This window comes from Camponotus vicinus, unplaced genomic scaffold (genome assembly GCF_025532165.1).
Source record: "Camponotus vicinus isolate PSW18456_S1 unplaced genomic scaffold, iyCamVici1.0 SCAF_6, whole genome shotgun sequence".
NCBI lineage: Eukaryota > Metazoa > Arthropoda > Insecta > Hymenoptera > Formicidae > Camponotus > Camponotus vicinus.
The window spans coordinates 9321794-9342747 of NW_028141978.1; the positions used below are offsets into that span (position 1 = coordinate 9321794).

General features: G+C 31.2%; 2 protein-coding genes across 24 annotated transcripts in view; one reads left to right on the forward strand and one right to left on the reverse strand.

The window, feature by feature from the left end:
* Positions 1-20954, forward strand: part of Dnc (phosphodiesterase dunce) — a 315712-nt gene that overhangs the window by 284320 nt on the left and 10438 nt on the right. Inside the window, exon 1 of one of the 22 annotated variants that reach the window (XM_083101581.1) lies at positions 16520-17053. The exons of the other annotated variants lie outside the window; for them this stretch is intronic. Coding sequence (XP_082957707.1) covers positions 16931-17053 — 123 coding nt within the window. The 5' untranslated portion in view covers positions 16520-16930. Of the gene's footprint in view, positions 1-16519; positions 17054-20954 lie in introns of those variants that run through there. 22 annotated transcript variants of the gene reach the window in all.
* LOC145972732 (uncharacterized) lies at positions 1300-2809 on the reverse strand. 2 transcript variants are annotated; one of them, XM_083101595.1, is made up of 3 exons: positions 2652-2809; positions 2441-2590; positions 1300-1671 (listed from the first exon to the last, which is right to left on the reverse strand). In XM_083101595.1, the coding sequence occupies exons 1-3, from the start codon at positions 2797-2799 to the stop codon at positions 1634-1636; spliced, it is 336 nt and encodes a 111-aa protein (XP_082957721.1). In that variant the 5' UTR covers positions 2800-2809; the 3' UTR covers positions 1300-1633. The 2 variants fall into 2 exon arrangements, with proteins under 2 accessions (XP_082957721.1, XP_082957720.1); XM_083101594.1 differs by having other exon boundaries at positions 1300-2590.

Below are 20954 nucleotides of genomic sequence, written 5' to 3' on the forward strand. Positions count from 1 at the left end.
GTGACTATGGAATTTTAAGGGGAAATACCAAGGATTATATGCATAAAAAATCAATGTGCTTCGCGTAAAAAGATATTACTACAGAATAACGAGGTACTAAAAAATAGCGAGGGAGATAAATTACAGAAGAGGAGGATATTACTAGAACGAAAGACTACAAATAGCGCTAATCTGATTGTCCAAATGATAATTTCGCGATTTATAGAGATCGTGAACAACATTGTTAACAACATGGATCATTTCGAGAGAAGAAATAATCGTTATCACGCCTGGCCGTTTAACCTCTTCTACGCAGGTTCAAGGGATCTCGTGCTCCCGTATCGTCGAGCCAACTCGTGTATCATGTGTGCCACGCGTGATTGTTAAACGTAAATAAATTGACGATTTTATCGCAATATTTTTGCGAAACGATGTTGCGCGAATTTGTCTTGAGATCTTAACGAAATCCGCTTGCATTATCATCATATTTTTAGACCGGATCAAAAGATATTTTAATTGAATCTATCAGTCTTCCTCACGTTTTTCGTTCATGTGACCACGATTGTTGTCATTTTAATATTCTAATGGAGAATGGTTTTTTAATCTGAACGAGTTTTCGAAAGTTAGATATTTAACGCAATTTTAATGGGAATATTTTTCACAAGCGAATGTATTCTCGAAAATACGCGAAATTGAAATGTTATCGCTGCAATGTATTTCGGTTTGACCATTGCTTTTGTTCAGTTGTCTCTGTCAGCAGATATATAGTTCTCATTTCTATGTATATATTTTCATACTATCGCGTTTACGATTCGCACATGTATTTTTCCCAGGGAATAACCGCGTATCATAGCATATGTGTATACGTATCATGTGTATGTGCATGTATATACATACGCATTTTCGCTAGAATTGTCAATTTGCCAAATGCCACTTCAGGATAAGATCGTAGAGATAGTTACAAACTACGTATGCTGATGAATAAGTATAAATACTGCGGTATTTAGATTATGAGAAAATTTCATTATTTGTTCGTTATTTTCTTGCAATTGCATAAAATAGAATTAGAAATACACTGACATTAAAAATTATACACAATTTATGATATACATATAAATATTCTCGACGATTATTAATTGTAAATAATGAATAATAAATAATGATATAAAATATATGCTAGATAATCAGATAAATAAATAATTATTTTGCTTTTAATCAAACATTTTTATTGAAAATATATAATAACTATGACATATAACATATACATTGCATTAAAATATTGAACAAAAATGGAGACAACAAATAAATGGAGATAACAAATAAAGTTTCTTTAATTTAATACATAAAAAATACATGTTTTATTATAGAAAATACTAGTAATTTTAAAGTAAAATAAATGATATTCAAGTGCCATCACCATTTTAAATAGTAAGCTAAATTCGACTTCCACTGACACTTTTGATGAATAATACATTTACATGACTCGACCAAATTTACATTGTTCTATTTTGCGCCGAATTCAATTGCTCAATTCGTCGACAAAAGAAGAAATTTTCACTTGTCTTACCACAAAGATCTATTTCGTGTCCGATCATAGAGATTTTAGTGTCTGAATGCAAGGGCTTGCGTGCTGTCTGACCAAGTAGTTCTATCACTACTGCCGAGCTTCCGTATAATCATAATTGCATATATCTAACAGCAAATAATTTGTCGCCGTTAAAAATATTTTTTTAAAATTATACATTTAATATTTCAAAGAAATACATTTTTTAATATTATAGCTTACGCATCGTTTATATTTATCATATCTTTTATCGTTACAATTAACTGATATCGCGGACTGTGTTAATATAACTTAAAATATAATATTGTACGGGGAGAAATATAAGTGAATGTTTAATTATTTCGACGTTATATTTATCGATGTTATATTTAATTTGTGCATATTCTGATGGTTAATTAAATAAGTTTGAATAATCTTTGAGCTTGAATTTTCATGGGAATAATATGCTTGATCCTAAAAATGACAAATTCCTTCTCATGATTGTTTCCAACAAAATATTGAGTTGTACCAGCCCATTAAGTACAAGTTCAAAAAGATAATCGAAATAATTTATAAATGGATTTCTTAAGCTAGGCACAACAAGAAAAACTATCTTAGTGAGCCGAGTAATATGCATTACAAGATTTCCTAGCCTCTTTGAACGTATCATACATTCTGTTATAATGCGAATATCATGTTTGACATCTTTGTCTGGAATTTTGCCATTATTAGTGCCGGCACTAGTATCATTTTTGCCATTGTCATTGCCAGTATTGACACTTGTATTATTTTTGTCATTATCATCGCCAGTGTTAATACTAGTATTATTTTTGCCATTATCATCACCAGTGTTAGTACTAGTATTATTTATGCCATTGTCATTGTCAGTATTGACACTAGTATTATTTTTATTATTACCATCATTAGTGTTAACACTACTATCATTTTTATTATCACCATCAATGCTAATAGTGGTATTATTTTCGCTATCATCATCGCTAGTGTCGATACCAGAACTAACGTCGTTTTCAGTACTGTCGTTGCTATTACTTTCGCTCGATTTTGAAGCTGCGAATGAAAATTTTCAATCAGCATTGCACAAAACAGTAATTATTTATCGAAAACTTACCAGCCTGAACATTGATCAAAGCAATTGCACTCAGTAGCAAGATCAGTATATATGAATTCATGATGTATCTTTGTTTCTCGCTATTACGAACGTAAACACTGCAACAACGTACTGCACTAATGGACTCCACAGCGCGTATTCGGTGCATTTATAACAATGTCGATAATTATAATGCAAAACCATTACTTGCCTCTATCGCTTGACTATGTTACGTGTAATGCTTATATGTTTTACGCGTTTCATGTAAAAATATTCGAAATACGATTTCACTATTCTTTACTATTCTACAAACAAATTTCGAGTTCTATAAAGCAATTTTAGAAATTGGCAACAAAAAATGAATAAATAATAATTATGAAAACTGAAAATTTATTTCTGTTTGATCAAAGTTTGGAATTATTTATTTTATTGGTGTTCTGATTTTGAATATTTTTTATTTGTGTTTATTTTCATAAACGCGATGCATTCAGATTATCTAATTAGAAATTGATTAATCTTGAAAATTGCAAGAGATCGTAATTCTTCCAGATAGCACATTTATTTCTCTTCCAAAAATCTCTTTTTTGATATATAAAATATATTTTAAATATTATGCTAATAAATTATTTTGATCGAGAACTCGTTTAATAGTTTCTCCTTAACTCAACTTTTCGAAAATTCTCTCTTCGAAAATTGTGAACAGCAGAAAAGTCAGAAATTCAGTTTCTAGCAACTTTTCTACGCTATTTTAAATTTAAAAGTTTGGATCAATTTAGACTTTTTATCAACGTCGCTATAGTTTTCCGTCTTTCCGACAAGTTAATTATTGAAAAAAATAAAATAGTTTTTCATATTATTTTGTACGAAATTTATTTGACAAAATATGTGAAATTACAGGAAAAAGAGATACGTTATAATTAAAAAAACAGAAATTTAAATACAAGTTGAATATTGAATAATTCATCAGATACATATTCATTAATTTTTCGCTTGCGCAAAGATATTTTATCTCGGTTTCAGAATCTTGTTTTCACGAACTCTGGCGAAAGACGTCATTTCCGGTGATTAAAAGTTTTACAGGAAGTTCCATGACTTTTTGATAATCCTTGAAAATAAGCTGGACAATAGCGAATCAAATACGAGGTCAATTTCTTCGCTGACCAACTCAGAAAAGGGGAAATGGAGAGAAAAACATCTCTGGAGTATATTCGGAAATCCATAATGTTGGCGTCCCGCCAGGAGACGTGGCGCCTGGCGTCGTGGCGCTCCTTATATGAATTTATTTTCTCAGTAGAGCTTGTGTTTATTTTTAACATGAGATCTCTCCTTAATAACTGCACCTTAAAATAATAAAGGCCTGTTAAAATACAGTTTGCTTTAATTTGAAAAAATTAAATATAGTGAAGAGATTAACTTAAGAGATTTTCCACGAAAAGCTTTTTCATTTTATATAATTTATTCCTTGTTTTGTCATATTTCTATAATCGTTCTCGTTAAAGAGATATTTATCAAACAATTTTGCATAGATTGAATTTGTAATTTCGAAAAAGTATATATGATTTCATAAACATTCCATATATTTGCATACAAATGGACGCAATTCGGGCAAGCATTTCGAGCGTAAAAATCGACATTTAAGAGATTCAATTGACTTTGATTGTATTTGATTACATGCAATACGACAAAAGAAGCTTGAAAAAGTATTTGCATATATATGTATATTGCATACACGTTTTTATGCAAGCATTGGATCAGCGGCTTTTATTATTAAATGCGATCATTGCGGCTTTTCACGTTATTAATCCCGTCGTCACCTGTCACCAATGCGTCCCATTTGTGTGTTTAGTGTATTATGCCTTTTATCCAAGTATGTTGTATATGCAGCGTTAGCGCGTGTGTTAATCACGTCGATAAACGATCCTGACGTGACGTTAAAAAAAAAATACCATCACCGTATGCAAAACGAAATATGTTCAATGATAAACTTTGACAATAATACCTTAACGTATCATAAGAAGCTTCGTTACTAATATTGGTATTTATAAGCAAGCCTCTCGTATTTTTTGATTGTGGATGATTAATTATGTAATACCTAATTATATAACGAGTGACGCGCGCCCTGCATATCGAACAGAAATATATCTTTGTGCATTTTTTATGAAATCTTTATCTGTTTTATTTACGTATAGATATAAGTAAGAGAAGGGGAGGGAATAAAGTTGTCATGTAAGGAGCCTCATCTCCGATTACGTTTTAAAGGCAGACTTTAAACTTTTGAATATTGTGCGCAGATTATGATATCATCGTGTAATAAATGATATGATGGATATTAAGATGTTGGGTGATCTATAACTCTATGATTTTTATACGCGACATCGTTGAAATCATTTTACATTAATAAAAAGCATTTATAAATATTTTTCTTATTATAAATTTGCAAATTTCCCGGAATATTTCCATAAGTCATAAATTTAGTATGGGTTCCTTTGTATAATTTATTATTAATTTCTAGCACACGCACATGATTACACAATCGGCATTTAAACAACTATGATATATGATCTGTGCTTTTTCTTCATTGTACATCTATAATTTTTATCGAAAAATACATCATATTACAGTTGTATGTTTTCTCGCGAATGACTCTACTGGATAATGCGTTTGATAAAACGGAATAAATAATTCATTGATGAGTTGACAAAGTATCGTATTTATTAATATTATATTAATTAATGCGAATAAACGATTATGAATATTGCTATCGGTGATAATCGCGGAAACGCGACAAGAATGGCGATATAATTTCCATTTATGAAACCAAGAAACTGTAAAAAGTTTTTAAGTAATCTTATCTGCAATTCCTGAACAAATTGAACAAAAGATACAATGTTTACATTTACAAATTTCTTCTTTCCTTTCTTCGCCTGAAAAAATTGCTGTCAGGATTGTTAATGCAAAATATTCAAGACTTGATTTATAATCTGTGATGTACGTACGGTGCAATTTGTTTAAACATCGATCGAGGCGTTTACGTTATCATGTGTGTATCTAGATTTCGCTTTTTGTTTTGTTTGAGTCAGATATTTCTTTTGGCACAAAAGTAAGAATATATTACGTTGTTTTGAAGAATCATTAAAGAACAAGTAGTTCTCGATCGAAAAGGAATGTCTAACAGGTGCGGAGAAGAATTCGTAGAAAGCCTATATCGCCTTTACTTCTTCGAAACAAGAAATTATTTTTATTATCGTGTAAAAGGCTGGATGTTACTCGTTTCATTGATGATTTTAAAATTGATGTTGACTATTTGCTATGCGATTAGAAATCCGGAAAATCATAAAAAGTAATTAAACGTCCGTAATAAATTAAGCTAAATCTCGTTAAGTCTTTAGAAAGAAAAAGTTGTACTTTATATGCCACTGTAAATGTTTTTCTTCGGTTTAATTTTTATTATATATTAGAGAAAGAGAGAAAAATCTCTGTAAAAAGACATTTGTGTCCGCTTTATTTTTCTACTAATTTTTCATAGATTTTACGTATACGAATTTTTATTAATATTTCAAAATGCAAGAGCATGTCAAAATTAGTTTCAATATAACAGAGTTATCAACTTTCAGAAATTATTATCATACAAGACTTTTACAGACTAAAGATAACGAGAGTAGTAAATACGTGATAAATGACGTAAATGTTGCTTGAAGTACTCTGGACGAGAACTTTTATTCGCAGATATGTACGTGGTATGTTCATCTTTAGGACAAATCACTATAATTATCACTGATTTATCGCTATTTGCTTTTTCTGTGTGTATGTATGAATTAAAGTATACATGTAAAGACGAAGATGTATGCAGTTCAATGTTGCAAGCAATAGTGATACATTCTCATCTAAAGCCTAACTATCATATTTAATATACATATATATATAATACGATTTGCGTGATACAATTATTGATCATATTTGAATATTGTTAAAAATCGATATTATAAATTCATATTCTAATTTATGTATAGATATATAGCATTTGTCTTTTTTATTTATAGTTACATAATATGAAATTTTTTAAATTTCTCGTAATATATTTTACCATTTCATAAGTAACTGTATGAAATATTTGAAGAATTTTTATAGAAATATCTCCTGCATTTTAATTACTATTTTATTTTATTTAATAATTATAAAGAAACTTTCTTATATGATAATTTTATTAATTCTTCTTCTCAAATAGTTTTTTCTTTTTTTCCTCTTTTTCTTACATATTTAAAAAAATTAGGTATATAAAAGCAGAAAGCATTTTGCGGGAGATACACTTTCTGAGATCTTTTATTAGATAATATTAATGGAAAGGACGATATATGATCATGCTCGCTTTTGCCTTTGAAAACTAACTTTGGAGATTGACTGTCTCCGTCGTAAGATTCATGACTTTGATGTCGTGGATGAATTATTATCTGTAAATTTAGTGACGTTAAGTGATATCGGAGAGAAAGATGCAAGTACATAAGCTGCATATGCAATGTTAAAAGCAAATGTGTTCTTTTTTACGTAATCAAAATTTCTCGGATAGCTGGTTTCAAGGATGTTCATTATTTTTTCATTTACGCTTTCATATAACGTGTATCATATAACTATAATATTATAAAATATTACTTATTCAAAAGCTACAAATATCAATTATATGTAATGTAAATGCATATAAATGTGAATTATACGACTTAAATGATGTAAAAAATCAGAAAAAATGTAAGAGAAAATTGCGAGTGATTTATTCTTGGCTTTATATAGGTAAGACCAATCAATGGCTTCTAGTTATGCTCCATTGATTAATTTTATCATTTATGCCGGTAATAAAGGAGGGTCTTTTGAGAGATGTTCCTGTAACATGGATACAGTAGATAGTTATTAATCGTTCCTCGTAAACAGATCTAGCGATGTATGGGTACACATATGGACGAAGATAATATGGCGAGCAGTACGTAAATAGGAAAATCGATGGAGCTGTTCTTACCAAATAACAAATTCCATCTCCATTCAAGCGAATTGCTTCTTTCTTTCTGTCTCTATATTTTTCTCTCAATATAATTTGAAATCTTTATTTATTTAATGTTTTTAAAAATTTAATATCTTTCCTCTTGTGGATTTGTAATAATATATCTATATCGTCTATATTTTATAATAATATCGTCTATATTTTGCTACTATCTTATTGTTATCATAAACTTAGCAATATTGTTGTTAAATTTATGATAGCAAAAAAAGATGGTAGCAAAATAAAGAATGTTAAATAAACAACATTGAATTATATAAAAATAATATTATATATTTTTATTAAAAAAACCAATTAACTTTTCCGTGCATACGTTTTTCTTTTTTTAGCGTTATATGTGCACACGTGTCGCCATTATAAGTTGATGGGATTATAGACCGCTTGGTTTTATTACACGTATCAACAGATATATATATATATATATATCTTTGTTGTTGAATTTCAGAGATTGATCTGTTTTATCGTACTGATTTTTGTCTCGTTGTGTTGTAACGTAAACCTAGAACACATTCAGTTCAACGAATGGAATTTGTATCAGGATTGCGTGACAATGCGTAAATCGTTATAGATATAAATGAGAAATCACTGAATCTTTTTTCGATAAAATATCTCTATAAAGCGTATTCATATAAAATAAAAATTTGTTTTCCGGAATTTTAATCAACTTTCGAATCGTCTGTCGACCGATTACATTATTCGCTGACAGATACGTGTAATATATTTTTTTTAATATTGAATTTTATAAACTGATATAAGTCTTATTTATAGAATTACTTGTTTATTTTATTTGCCGCTTATATTTTAGTAAATAGGAAAAAATTTTGCAAAGTAGGAGAATTTAAAAATTCAGATGTATTATTAATTATTTTCCTTGCAAGAGAGAGTGTCTCTGTATATATGTTTTCTATATAAAACTGGAAATACCGGTTTTATGGGATATTTTCTATTATGCGATACATTCTATTTTGCTTTAACTGTTTATCGAACTCTGCAATTTGTTCGCTATAAATGATCATTTAAATATCATTGCGTACCGGAACAAAATGTCAGTGATTTGATGAATTGTAGAAAGGATTGCGGAAAATAATGAAATATACAATTAATTGCCTTGAACATATATCGCTATTATTTTGATGACACGAGTTATTTTCAGTCGCCCTTTATTCGCGTACAATATACTCTACAATTTAACTGCGTTCCAATTCGGACTATAATGGCACGTGAAAGATACACGTGGAGAGGGTATCTGGTTAATGTAGATGTAATGTTGCTCTTGCGCACGTGGAGAATATTTTGATACCGCCAGCTATAGCAACTAAATTAAATTTCGGAATTAAATTAATTAATATACAGATGATAATATAATGTTATTATTCGTATACTAATACACAATTAATAATTATTAATTATTGATCGGAAAATATATTCAAAGCGTAGAATTTTTCAACGATTAAATCAATAAAATGCTTTGATAGAAATAAAGATTATTGGAAAAATAAATAAAAACTGCATATTCTTTTATTAAAATAATCAAGTATTAATCGAATTGTAAATAACAATAATATCTTATATTCAGCAAGTAATAAATATGACAATTCTCAAAACACGTCAATCAGTTTCTAACAATTTTTAAATATAACATGATTATTATCGATTTATTTTTGCAGTACTAAGAATTCAATTTTGACAGAAATTGCGCGACATTCTTATCTCATTTATGTATTCTCGTGAATAGTACATTTTATTCAACTATACATTATCTTCGAATCGCTTTCATCTCAAGGACCACCATCATCGTCGTCATCCGCATATTATTGTATATGTGCACTATAATTTCTATATGTGCAAATGAGATAGCTCTTATCTCTCGACATGGTTGTTGCACCGAGACTGCGTGTCAGTCTCGCGATGGTTTACGATTAATTTATAACGGTATTATTACTCTGAATCCGCTGCGAGAAGAAATCATCTACTGGAACCGCATACAAAATCACACAGCTATGACGTTCTCGAAATAGTCGAGATCTGTTTTGAACTTAGATTTTCATGAAGCTACGATATATATCTCATGCAAGAAGATATTTTTATTCTAAAAGTCTACCTCATGATTAAACGTTGATATATTACATCCTCAGATACCTTATCTTTAATGTTTAAGTGTATCTAAATTTTATGTGTGGATTTCTCTTTTACTGTAGATGTTTGAAATTACCTGGTATTTACGTTACAGTATAACTTGTAAGTTATTAAGTAAGTTCTATTTTTATGTTGCTCTATTATATTTTTTTAACAAAATAATTTTATTTAGACGAGAATGTACAGATTCTTATTTATGAAAAGCTAAATATAATTATTCAAGCATTATAATTGTTTATGAATGATAAATAAAAGACATTTAAATATATGGAACGTCTTTTTTCCTATGAGATACTGATGAAAGTTTAAAATTAATATACTAAAAAATGTAATAGAGAGATATAGAATCTCGTAAAAAAAAAAATCTTCGTTATCAAACCATAAAATTTTTATAACATGTATAAAAAATAATAAAAATTATTAAACTAATTTTAAAATTTATTGAAAGATACAAGATTCATATGGTGAAATTATATTTGTGTTTATAGTATCACGTCCCTAAAAATGAACAATATTATCGAACACCCGCAACTTTCTTTCCCGACGACATCGCCAATCAAATCACTGAGGAGCGAGATTGCGTGATCGGATGTATTAGACACATCGCAATCTGATTGTATTTATGAACCTCGTGATGCTTGTTTAGTGATTGTACATAATAAGTAACCGATGTCCGCATGTAACACGTGTCTAGTTCGTGAGCAGCTGCTAGCAGAACAGTAATAGAGATATATTGACATGCTATCATTTTATTTTTTCATTCATCAGATTTAAACAGCGTTATTAAGCAGACGAGTGTCCAATAATTTCTCAATGAAATATAACACAAGAACAATATATAAAACACAAATTAATTGATACTTTCAAATGATTCTATTCATTCGTGATATATTAGTTATCGAGAGCATCGGAGGGAATATTTTGTTACATCTTTGGACGAGAATAAAATTGCATGGTCAATTACACAGGCATGCATGTTTGAAATCTTCCCATCTGATCATAAAAAACGATAGTCTATAATAGGAGGAATTTTACCAGCTGGAATGTCGTAACGTTTCGCGACAATAAAAAGATTACATTATGCGTGTTCATTGCGATTATCTCGCGAACAATGTAACTGTAATTGTGATATTCAGATTCTACATACATGAATGCCTATCAATTATTAATGTCTATTTCGAGGATTTTTAAATATCGACAATTCGAAACAAACCACTGGAAAATGAGATGGTTTTTGTCAGTAGTTGCGTAATATTTGCGAAAAAAGACCTCCTTGAAAGGAGGACATTGAGATTGTAATCATTATATCCTCGACAATTTTTGCACATATCCAACATATGCCACAACATGAGCAGACGTATTGAAGAAATATTGAGATACATTTTGAAATAAATTACATTTTCTTTTCGTGCTATATATAATATTTGTTTTTAACATGTATTGCCATCGGATGATCGTTAATGTAATTTGTAACTGGTATCTATCTTAAAAGGAAATTAGAGAAGTTAAAAATGATGTATGACGTAGAAGCCTATGTCAAGATAATAAGACATATTTCAAAACAAATTGAAGTGTAGCTATATAAATCATCAATCACGCTTGCGTTATCCTGTATCTTTTGCGTTGATATCATTTATTATGTAATTTGCATGTGCACATCAATAGGTAAGCGGAAATCAGATATTAAGGAGGAAAAATGTTGCTTTAGATACAGAAAATTCGTTTTATTTCAAACGCTTTGCCAGCGCCTGTCGAAGGATTATCGATCAGTGATACATTTCAAGGAGAAACTAGAAATTGAGGAAGATATTTTATTACGATGGGGTAAAGAGATTGGCTGATGGTCAATCTTCTTTATAATTTCCGTTTGACGGGGATTGATACTTTTAGGAGAGTTAATCGTTGACAGAAGAGACGTATTTCTTCTAGGCTATCCCTCCTTCTTTAGACAGATTCTCTAGAAGAATATATTATCTCCTTGAAAGTATACCGAAGATAGATTGATTGTACATGCTTGAACTGCCTTGAATTTTTTCTAAATTTATATTAGGTTTTTTAAAGCTATTTCAAGATTATATAACTAAATATTTCATGTAACTGTATTATTACATTTACATATATTAATAACTGAAGAAAATTCTCTGACAAATGAATGTACAATCTTGATTGATATTTTTAGGAGAGTTAGTCGTTGACAGAAGAGACGTATTTCTTCTAGGCTATTCCTCCTTCTTTAGACAGATTCTCTAGAAGAATATATTATCTCCTTGAAAGTATACCGAAGATAAATTGATTGTACATGCTTGAACTTCCTTGAATTTTTTCTAAATTTATATTAAGTTTTTTTAAGCTATTTCAAGATTATATAACTAAATATTTCATTTAACTGTATTATTACATTTACATATGTTAATAACTGAAGAAAACTCTCTGGCAAATGAATATACGATCTTGTAACGGATCGGAAAATTGAAATGTCTGCATTTTATTACGATGTGTCAGAACGAAATGTTCGCAGAGGAATATCTACTCTAACGGAAGATGGATGAATTTTATCGAATTTACTGTTTCGAGATGCTATCTCATGTATGTTTCAAGGGAGAATATTGTTATTAATAATATACATATATTGAAAGCACTCAGGAATATTTAATGATAATTTAGCGAACTGTTTTTAAACCCATCAGTAAATATCAACGTTACATTAATTTAATCTAGGTTTACGTAAGTCATAAACTTGATCACTATTTTTCGCGTATATGTTATAGTACTGCAAATATAGGTACGTTATCAGAGGGGTTATAATTGTCACTTTATTTATTAATTTTTACATTCTTCGTTTATAGATAATGTAATAAACACGATATATATATATATATATATATATATATATATATATATATATATATTGGAATAATACATAAAATTGACATTACATTCGTAATAGTTGAAGTAGTATTTTAACGGCGGACGCGTTAAAAACACCGGCAATAATGGCACCACCGATAACCGGATAGAACGTTAAAAATAAGTGAAATAGTTCATTACCGTGACCTTCTTTCACCCATCAGAAGGAGGAACTGGGCTATTTCTGACGACAGCGGTGCCCACATGCATCGGCTGCAACGATCGATAATCAGTCGCTTCTCACGCGGGACATTCATGTTTTTCGTCACCGAGGCGTTAGGTGCATCGATCGTGTTTCTTCAAGCTAGGACACGTTGTTTGCGCGTTAATGCGTGAATGCGTGCCGTGCACGAGCGTCTTCGCACGCGGGCGAGCGCATAATGCGGGATGTACATTATTGTCTTGCTTGCAAAATTGTCACTTTCGCTTCTCGCCAAGCGAGAGAATGTGATTGTGTGCGAAGCTCTATTTTTAATACTTGAGAGTTCGTTGTAACATATATAAAGAGAGATTACCTCAGTCTTTACGGGATGACGAAGACAACGCTCGTTTTCGTGAAAGTAAATTAGTCAGTTCCTTTTTTTTAAATTTTCTTCGTATTTACGAAGCTTCATATTTACCTGGATTCTTCCACGATTGTGCACAAGGCAAATAGCTATATATATTCTTTTTCGTGAAAATTTAAGAGATGCACTTTTGTGATAAATATTTCTGTTACACATTTTTCTCGATGCATCATGACGTGGAGATAAAAATGAAATGAAAACGAAGTACAGTGAAGCACTTTAGTTATATGTTATTTCGGTATAAACCCATCAATACTAATGGACATTTGTGGTTGATTTTTTCTGAAAATTATAAATTCCTTTTTTTCTGTGAATTCCTTTTTTATATTTAATGAGAAATATATATATATATATATATATATATATATATATATATATATATATATTTAAAAGGATAAAAAGATAAGTTCAGTTTTTTTACGATATATAAAATTGGATGTTTTGGATTTCATTTTTCATTACAGAGAATTTTGCGCTTTAAATAAACATGACTTTGATACAAGTTTTGATCATAAACTGTATTTATAATTATATTTGCAATTCTGGACTAAAAAATCTGGAATTACAAATTGTTTGCGTTTTATCTAGAATCCACACCCACGCGATATTTGACGTCTGTGATATTCGCTTCCGGTCTATCTCAAACTCTTTTACGAATATTTCAAATAAACTCTATCTACGCCATCTCCGAGAAACGTGCGTTCTTGATAAAAGCAAAAGCATAATATAGATTTCTGCTTTACATATCGTTACTCCGGAAGAAGTAAATGGCTTTTATAACATCTTTTATAACGTCTTTTTCAGGTATAATATATAATATATATTATAGTGCCAGTAAAAGTATTGTATCACCTCCAGAAAATATAGAAAATGTAAATAAATGATTAAGTTTTATTTTTTCTCTCAGGCTATTTTACTTATATTCGTAAAATTATTAAAACATAAAATAATAGTATTAAAATGTAATTTTGGTAATATTTATATATTTGTTTTCATTAAAGTAACGTTCTCTGTTTCTATAAATGATGCAATACTTTTGACCAGCATTGTACAGATGTACAGAGATTTATATACTATAAATAGATTCTATAGATAAGTATTATAGATTTATATTTTATCAATTATATTATAGATATAATTGATAATATGATAGAGCAATAGCAAAACGTAAACATAAATCGTATCATTACATTTTATTGATTACCTAAGAGAATATTCTATTACAAGGAAAATGACATGTTCTTTTTCTTGCACAATAAGCTAATTAAATATTCGTCATCAAATGATTTATCTCAATCTCAAAACAAAGAATGACATGAGATCTTTTATGCCGTTAAACATTGGTCACGTCATAACGTAATATTTGCTTAATTATACATACTACAATGAATATGACAGTGATGCATGTACACTAGGAGTCTCATCGCTAATCGGTTAAACTAATGTATGTACAAGAAATTTCGACTTATGTTAGCATCAAGGCTAGATTCTATCGTATCAAAATAAAGTCAGTAAAGAACGCCTATTAAAGTAGGATAGCACGAGGAGGACGGCGGTTCTAAACGATCCATCGAATGGCGCGTGCGGTGTGTCACGTATTCTCGTACAGTTTAATCACTGATGCAATTATCGATGCAACTCTTGCGCAGCAAAATTTTAATTTCTTTTTTAATTTTTTCTTTTTAAATTTCGTAAACGTCATTTTTTTATCTTTTATTTTACTGTTAATTTCTATTTGTTTAAATCATAAACACTTCTCTACAAAATGAAAACAAAAAATCTCGTGGAAAAAAATAAAATATATCAGTTGCATTTGAAATAAAGAAGTAAAAAAAGTTTTTTGCTTTGAAGAAATCTTTCTTTTCTACAGAGATGTAATAGTTTTCAGAATACATTCCTAGAATTCTAGATGATATATTAAATGGCAGGAAAAAGTTCCGATATGTAATTTTCTTCGAAAGATTCATTTTGAAATATAGGTGACAGGTTCGAGGTAAATGGCTGGCAGCATTCACGCTGAATTCGTCTTAGGTCCAAATTTATTTGTATACTCATTGTTGGCGTATTCTAAGAAGTGGGACGAGCTTAAGCAGCACTCGAAATAATGAACGAAAAAATTTGCATATATTTCTAATACATTAGTAAAATAATTTCTTATATTTTATCGTCAATGCGAATGAAATAATTAATAAAACGATCAATACAGATTTTCACTTCGCGAGTCTGGCACGTGTGTCATATATACGTGTCAACTGGCACGTGTCCATTGATGGATCCCTTTGAAATTGATTCCTATACCAGACTGTTCTGTACTATTCCGCATTTCCACTGCATCCCGTCTGTAGCAGGATTGAGAGATTATTGCAGTAAGCTATGAATTAGATAGATACCTATTGCTTCTATGAAATTAACTTTTCCTCGCAATTTCTGCTTCTATGAAATTTCCTGCTGATGAAACGATCTTGGAACATCCATACGCATCAAATCCATAAGATTCTTTGTATTATGGATGTATTGACATTTGTCTTGTAATACACACAGTCTCAGTGTGAGGAATATTTTTTACTTTCAATTTCTTTTTACTTTAAAAATTGTCAAATTTAAATTTAAACTAAAAATTAAACAACGTTTCATTGAAATAATAATATCGATCTTTGAAAGCATACATGGCAGATTAAAATTATGCAGACAAATTATATATCTTTTTTTTAAAATCTTTAGTTTCGAGCCTTAATTAGATTGGATCCATTGAGTCTATTATTATTAAAATTTTGAAATTCTTAGAGACGTTTGAATCAACATTAGTTTACATTACCAAATAATTCTGATTAAATACATTTTCTTATTTTACATCCTAGAAATAAGAATACGACCTAGAAAGAAACAGCTGACTAGGTTTAATTGATTTAGGCTGTGCATTAGAGATGTTTTAAAGGCTCTTAGAATTTACATATTCGCTTCAGTATGGGATAAATGCAGGACTAATGCAACTGTCATATGGCCCTGCACATGTATCCATTGTAACTCGCTTGTTCCCCGTTTCACGCACTTGCTCCCCACTGTGCAACCGCTTTCTTTGCGGCACTGCAAAGTGGAGCGAAGAGAGACACCGACATGTGTGAAATGTGAGCGGGAAGGAGAGCCAAAATAAGCAGTAGAGACGGGACTGACACGCGGGGCGCCGAGATAAAAAGCCTGGCATTCCGATTCAGACGCGTAGACAACATTTAGCAGGCGAGCGGCTCGCAGCCTCCGCCACTTGCCAAGTATTTACGAGTGAGCTGTGGATGTGTCGGTGAATCAGAAAGTGCTCGCGCAGAGTCCGTGACTCTTCTCCGCGTCATCGCGAATCGACGTCAGGACTGGAACTGGAGCAGTTCTTGCCGATACATCACGATTCACGTTGTTCTTCGATCGAGAAACTACCGGGTAGTCTGGAATCGGAACAAATTCGATCCACGAGACCCGTTTCTGTTAATCGATCCTCGTGAAAGTCAGCTCTCTCGCGTCGTGGCCTGATAGACGTTTGTCCTGTCATAGTTGTCGCACGCGAACGTGGCGGTCAGTGACTCTTCCTCGAGTTTTTCACGGGAAAATTGTCAAGTGTGAAACCGTGTACTAGCAGCTGGAGCTGAATAAATCGCATAATGATGCCGCAGACGACGAACGGTGAAATAAAAACAAATAACATGAACAAGTCCGCTAGGTACTTCAATTATCTGATGACTCTGGCGGATCTCACGGCAATAGCTAGCATCATGGCGGTGCAGGTAATTTCGAGATTGTTTGATAATCGACATGACGTATGCGAGCAGGCATTGATTTCTTCCGGGACATTTAGCGTGTGGTATTCCCGACATGTATTTCGATTAATTTTAAAAACTATAGCGGTAAAATTAATGTTCAACTTGTAATATATAATCATTAAGAGAATGAAAAGAGATATTAAATATTATATTAATAATTATTATATTCAAATTAATCTGACACAAGCTCATCAGTTTCCAATGGGCCGTAATCACTTTTAACGGAGTTGATTACGTTGCATTTAATTAATGAAATTAGTTATATAATCGAGGAAGTTACTAAAAAAACGCAATATGCCAGTGTGTAACTATGATATCCGATTTTATCAACGGGTCTCGGTAGATTTCACTGTAATGACCATCTGTCACGGTGATTCGGGCAAATAAAAGCTACAATATATATTTCGAAAGACGATCGATCGCGTGGGAACATTCGTTTATTACTGCTGTTATTGTCGTAATAAACGCATGTCACAACGGAGCATAACGAATGGCTGGTGAAATTATTTGGCGATGCATTTTCATGGTGTGACCTGAATTCTAAATTATCGCAAAATCATTCAACGATGAAGAATAACAGAGGTATCGCGAGATGACAGGTATACTCATTGTCCAATAATAGATCATGTTATCGGTAGCCTCACGTGTTCTTCTGTCTAACTGTCAGACGTATCAATACTTTGAATCTTATCGAGAGCTTTCTGTGAAAGCTCTCGAGGTATTAGTATTATCTCGGATGAGGATGGTGATTAATCTTGATTAGCAATTGAAATAATGAACGAATGGTTCAACTCGGAGATGAATTACGAAGAAAGCATAAAGAACAGATTATCGAGCAGAGATCACTGCTTAATCGTGTCGCTTTCCAAGAATTGTCTTTTAACTTTGTCTAGTCTTTGTAAGATTTTGATACACGTTATACATTATAAATATGGCTTTGTGCCACATAAATTTTTAGTGATGCTAAAAGATTCTTTTTACAGACTTAAATCGAAATTGTGAAACGTTCACCTAAAAGAATATGACGAAAACTAAGAGATATAGATGGTTGTGATTATTCACGAACGAACAAACGGGAGATTGTACTATCGCCAGCGAGAGATATATGGCAGATAAAGTTATATCGTAGGGTCAAGCAATCGTCGGGCTTAATTAATGATTCATACGCGTCTTCGTAATAATGAAACTGCACTTGCGGTTTTATTCACGTCATAAAGAACGCGCATAGTATTGAGATTCATGTTTTCGCGATTTAATATTCCGTCCGTTCATGGTTCTTTATACTTGCAAATATCCGAATTTAAAAAAGTACTTCTTATGCGAACTCAATTAAATTAAATTTGATGGAATATATTCGTGCCAGACACAATGATGCGGCACACCGGATGCTTGTTTTACTTTCATAATAATAGCAAATATTTCATTTTAAAGATTATATCAAAGCATAGAGTAGAAGATGAATAAATGTATAACTTTAGTATAAAAATTTTTTGAAGTACAAAAATTAAATAAGCATGATAAAAAACAAATGAAAATGAAAAAAAGGAAAATACATCGCAAAAGTAATCAAAGATATATAAGAAAGAAAGAAACATTTTCTGTTGAATAGGATGTTAGTTTAACTACTGACTAATGTAATCTAGAATTGATAAAAAATGACAGTAGCGCGTAAAGTTTAACGAGACTTTAGACAAAGAGAATGAATCATGCGAAACAATACGATTATCACGACTGATTAATAAAAACGATGTACGTTCAAGAGTACTATGGAATGTCGATGCAATCTTGACCTTTTGCGACCTTTCAATCAAAGTTCATTGATAATTATAAGGAAAGGTGATTCTCGCAAATAAAACGTTGACGTTATCACAATAGTTCGAATAACCCTTTATCATGCGGGATTTATACATAGATTACGTTAGAATATCTACATCTCTCTCGACACTTTCTTGTAATTTCAAAAAAATCTTGTCTTTAATATAATTAAACGATTTTTATTATCTTATCTATAAAACAAACTAATCACACGTAATTATCAATTTTATTGTCGTTGTTGCATTTATCTGATTACGTCAATGCGATTTAATTACGTTTTGATTGCGTTAATTTTTAATGATGTAATCACTTTCAATAATATTCAGGATAAAACGAGATTAATCTCATTTTTTACGTTTACTTAATAAACAAGATTTATTAAAAGTAAACTTGTCAAATCTAGAATTTCGATAGAAATAAAATTTCGATATCTATTTCCAGGTACACGGGTAGCTCAAATTCTCAACAATGCTTACAATTAGACAAATTGTGACATAATTCCTACACAATACTTCGCATTTAAAGCGGAATACTATTGCAGAAGCATTTCGTTATGATATAATATACTAGGAATTATCGCAAGAAGATTTATATTCCGCAAATAATGCCATGAATTTACGACCGCTTTGTTCGTTCGCGAAATCTCAGCGTGACTACTTGATACGAGATCGCGCGAATCAAACGTTAGTTTCGCGTCGTGTTTGATGCATGCCACGTCGTTAAACTGGATTTCGATTTTCGCTGAATTCGTCGCACCTAAGAAAATCTTATTGTGCACTAGAATGGAAAATGAATGTAAGCGCGCGTCAATTTATTGCTCGCGAGCGCACATTTTACTTTCGGTTTTTTCCATCGATCTACTTGAGACCTTACAAAATCCTCTTTATCTTTATGGTACCATGCAGAGAAAGCATATTATGTTTTGAACAAATGACATACGCATTATGATAAACATTATGCCAATATTTTATGAAAGCAAACAATTTCGCACCTTTGAATAGTCGCTTCTTTCAAAGTTTCGCAAGATAACATATCATTCGTTGAGAACGAATGGAAAAACACATCGATATGTAAAGCGTTTCAAAAATTAGAGGTATTTAGGAAGATAAAAAGATACTAAATGATATACACATGCGTGTAAAAATTGTTGGTAAAAGGACGTTTGAATTAATCTGACACGCCTTTTTTATGTTCTTGTCTCTTACAAGGCTGCTGCAGTTGACGTTTTCCCTATCTTTGTTATTTGAAGATTTTTCCCGAACAGAATTGTAGGAATTATCGTACTTCGACAAGTATAGATAATCATAACTACGTAAGGCGATAGTAATAATTGCCGTATAAAGTATATGTGTATAAAAAATACGACGATGCGCAAATGCTATATTTTATCGCTCGTTAATTCTCGTTTGATAGATATATACGTAATAAACAGGCTATACAAACGATAATTGAACTAATTAGTCCGATAATGCGAGGCATTTATCTATTTTTATCAAAATAAGGTCGAATGTTAACAACAAAATAAAATAGAATGCGCGGAATCGGGCAGTTATCGAATGTAGTAAAAAGGAGTCAAAAAATTGTTCAAGACGCGTAACAGTTTTTAATTTTGTAGAATTGACAATTTTGTTATTTTTTTTTTTATTAGATCGTGGTCAAATAACGAGACTTAGAGATAAAACGAAGCGCGAGCTAAAATGTATCGGATCCCGGAGGATTAATTAACGTGTTATATCACTCAATAATTTCGCTGTACGGGTCATTACTCCGGCTCACAAATATATATATGTGTGTGTGTATATATTTGCATGAATACATATATTTGCATTTATCGCAAAGATGATATATGTACGCGATGATAGCGGCTCTGATAAGAGTGGAAAGCGCAAATTCCAACGGAAACGGCATTATTTGGCGAGAGTTTGCGTTTGTGTTCCCTGTGCATGCGCGGGCGGAGAGACGATACGCACAAATATCGTAAATATTCGCGACGAGATAAGGGTAGAAAATTACGGGAATGAGAGGACATTTTTGCCGGTCGTCCCAGATT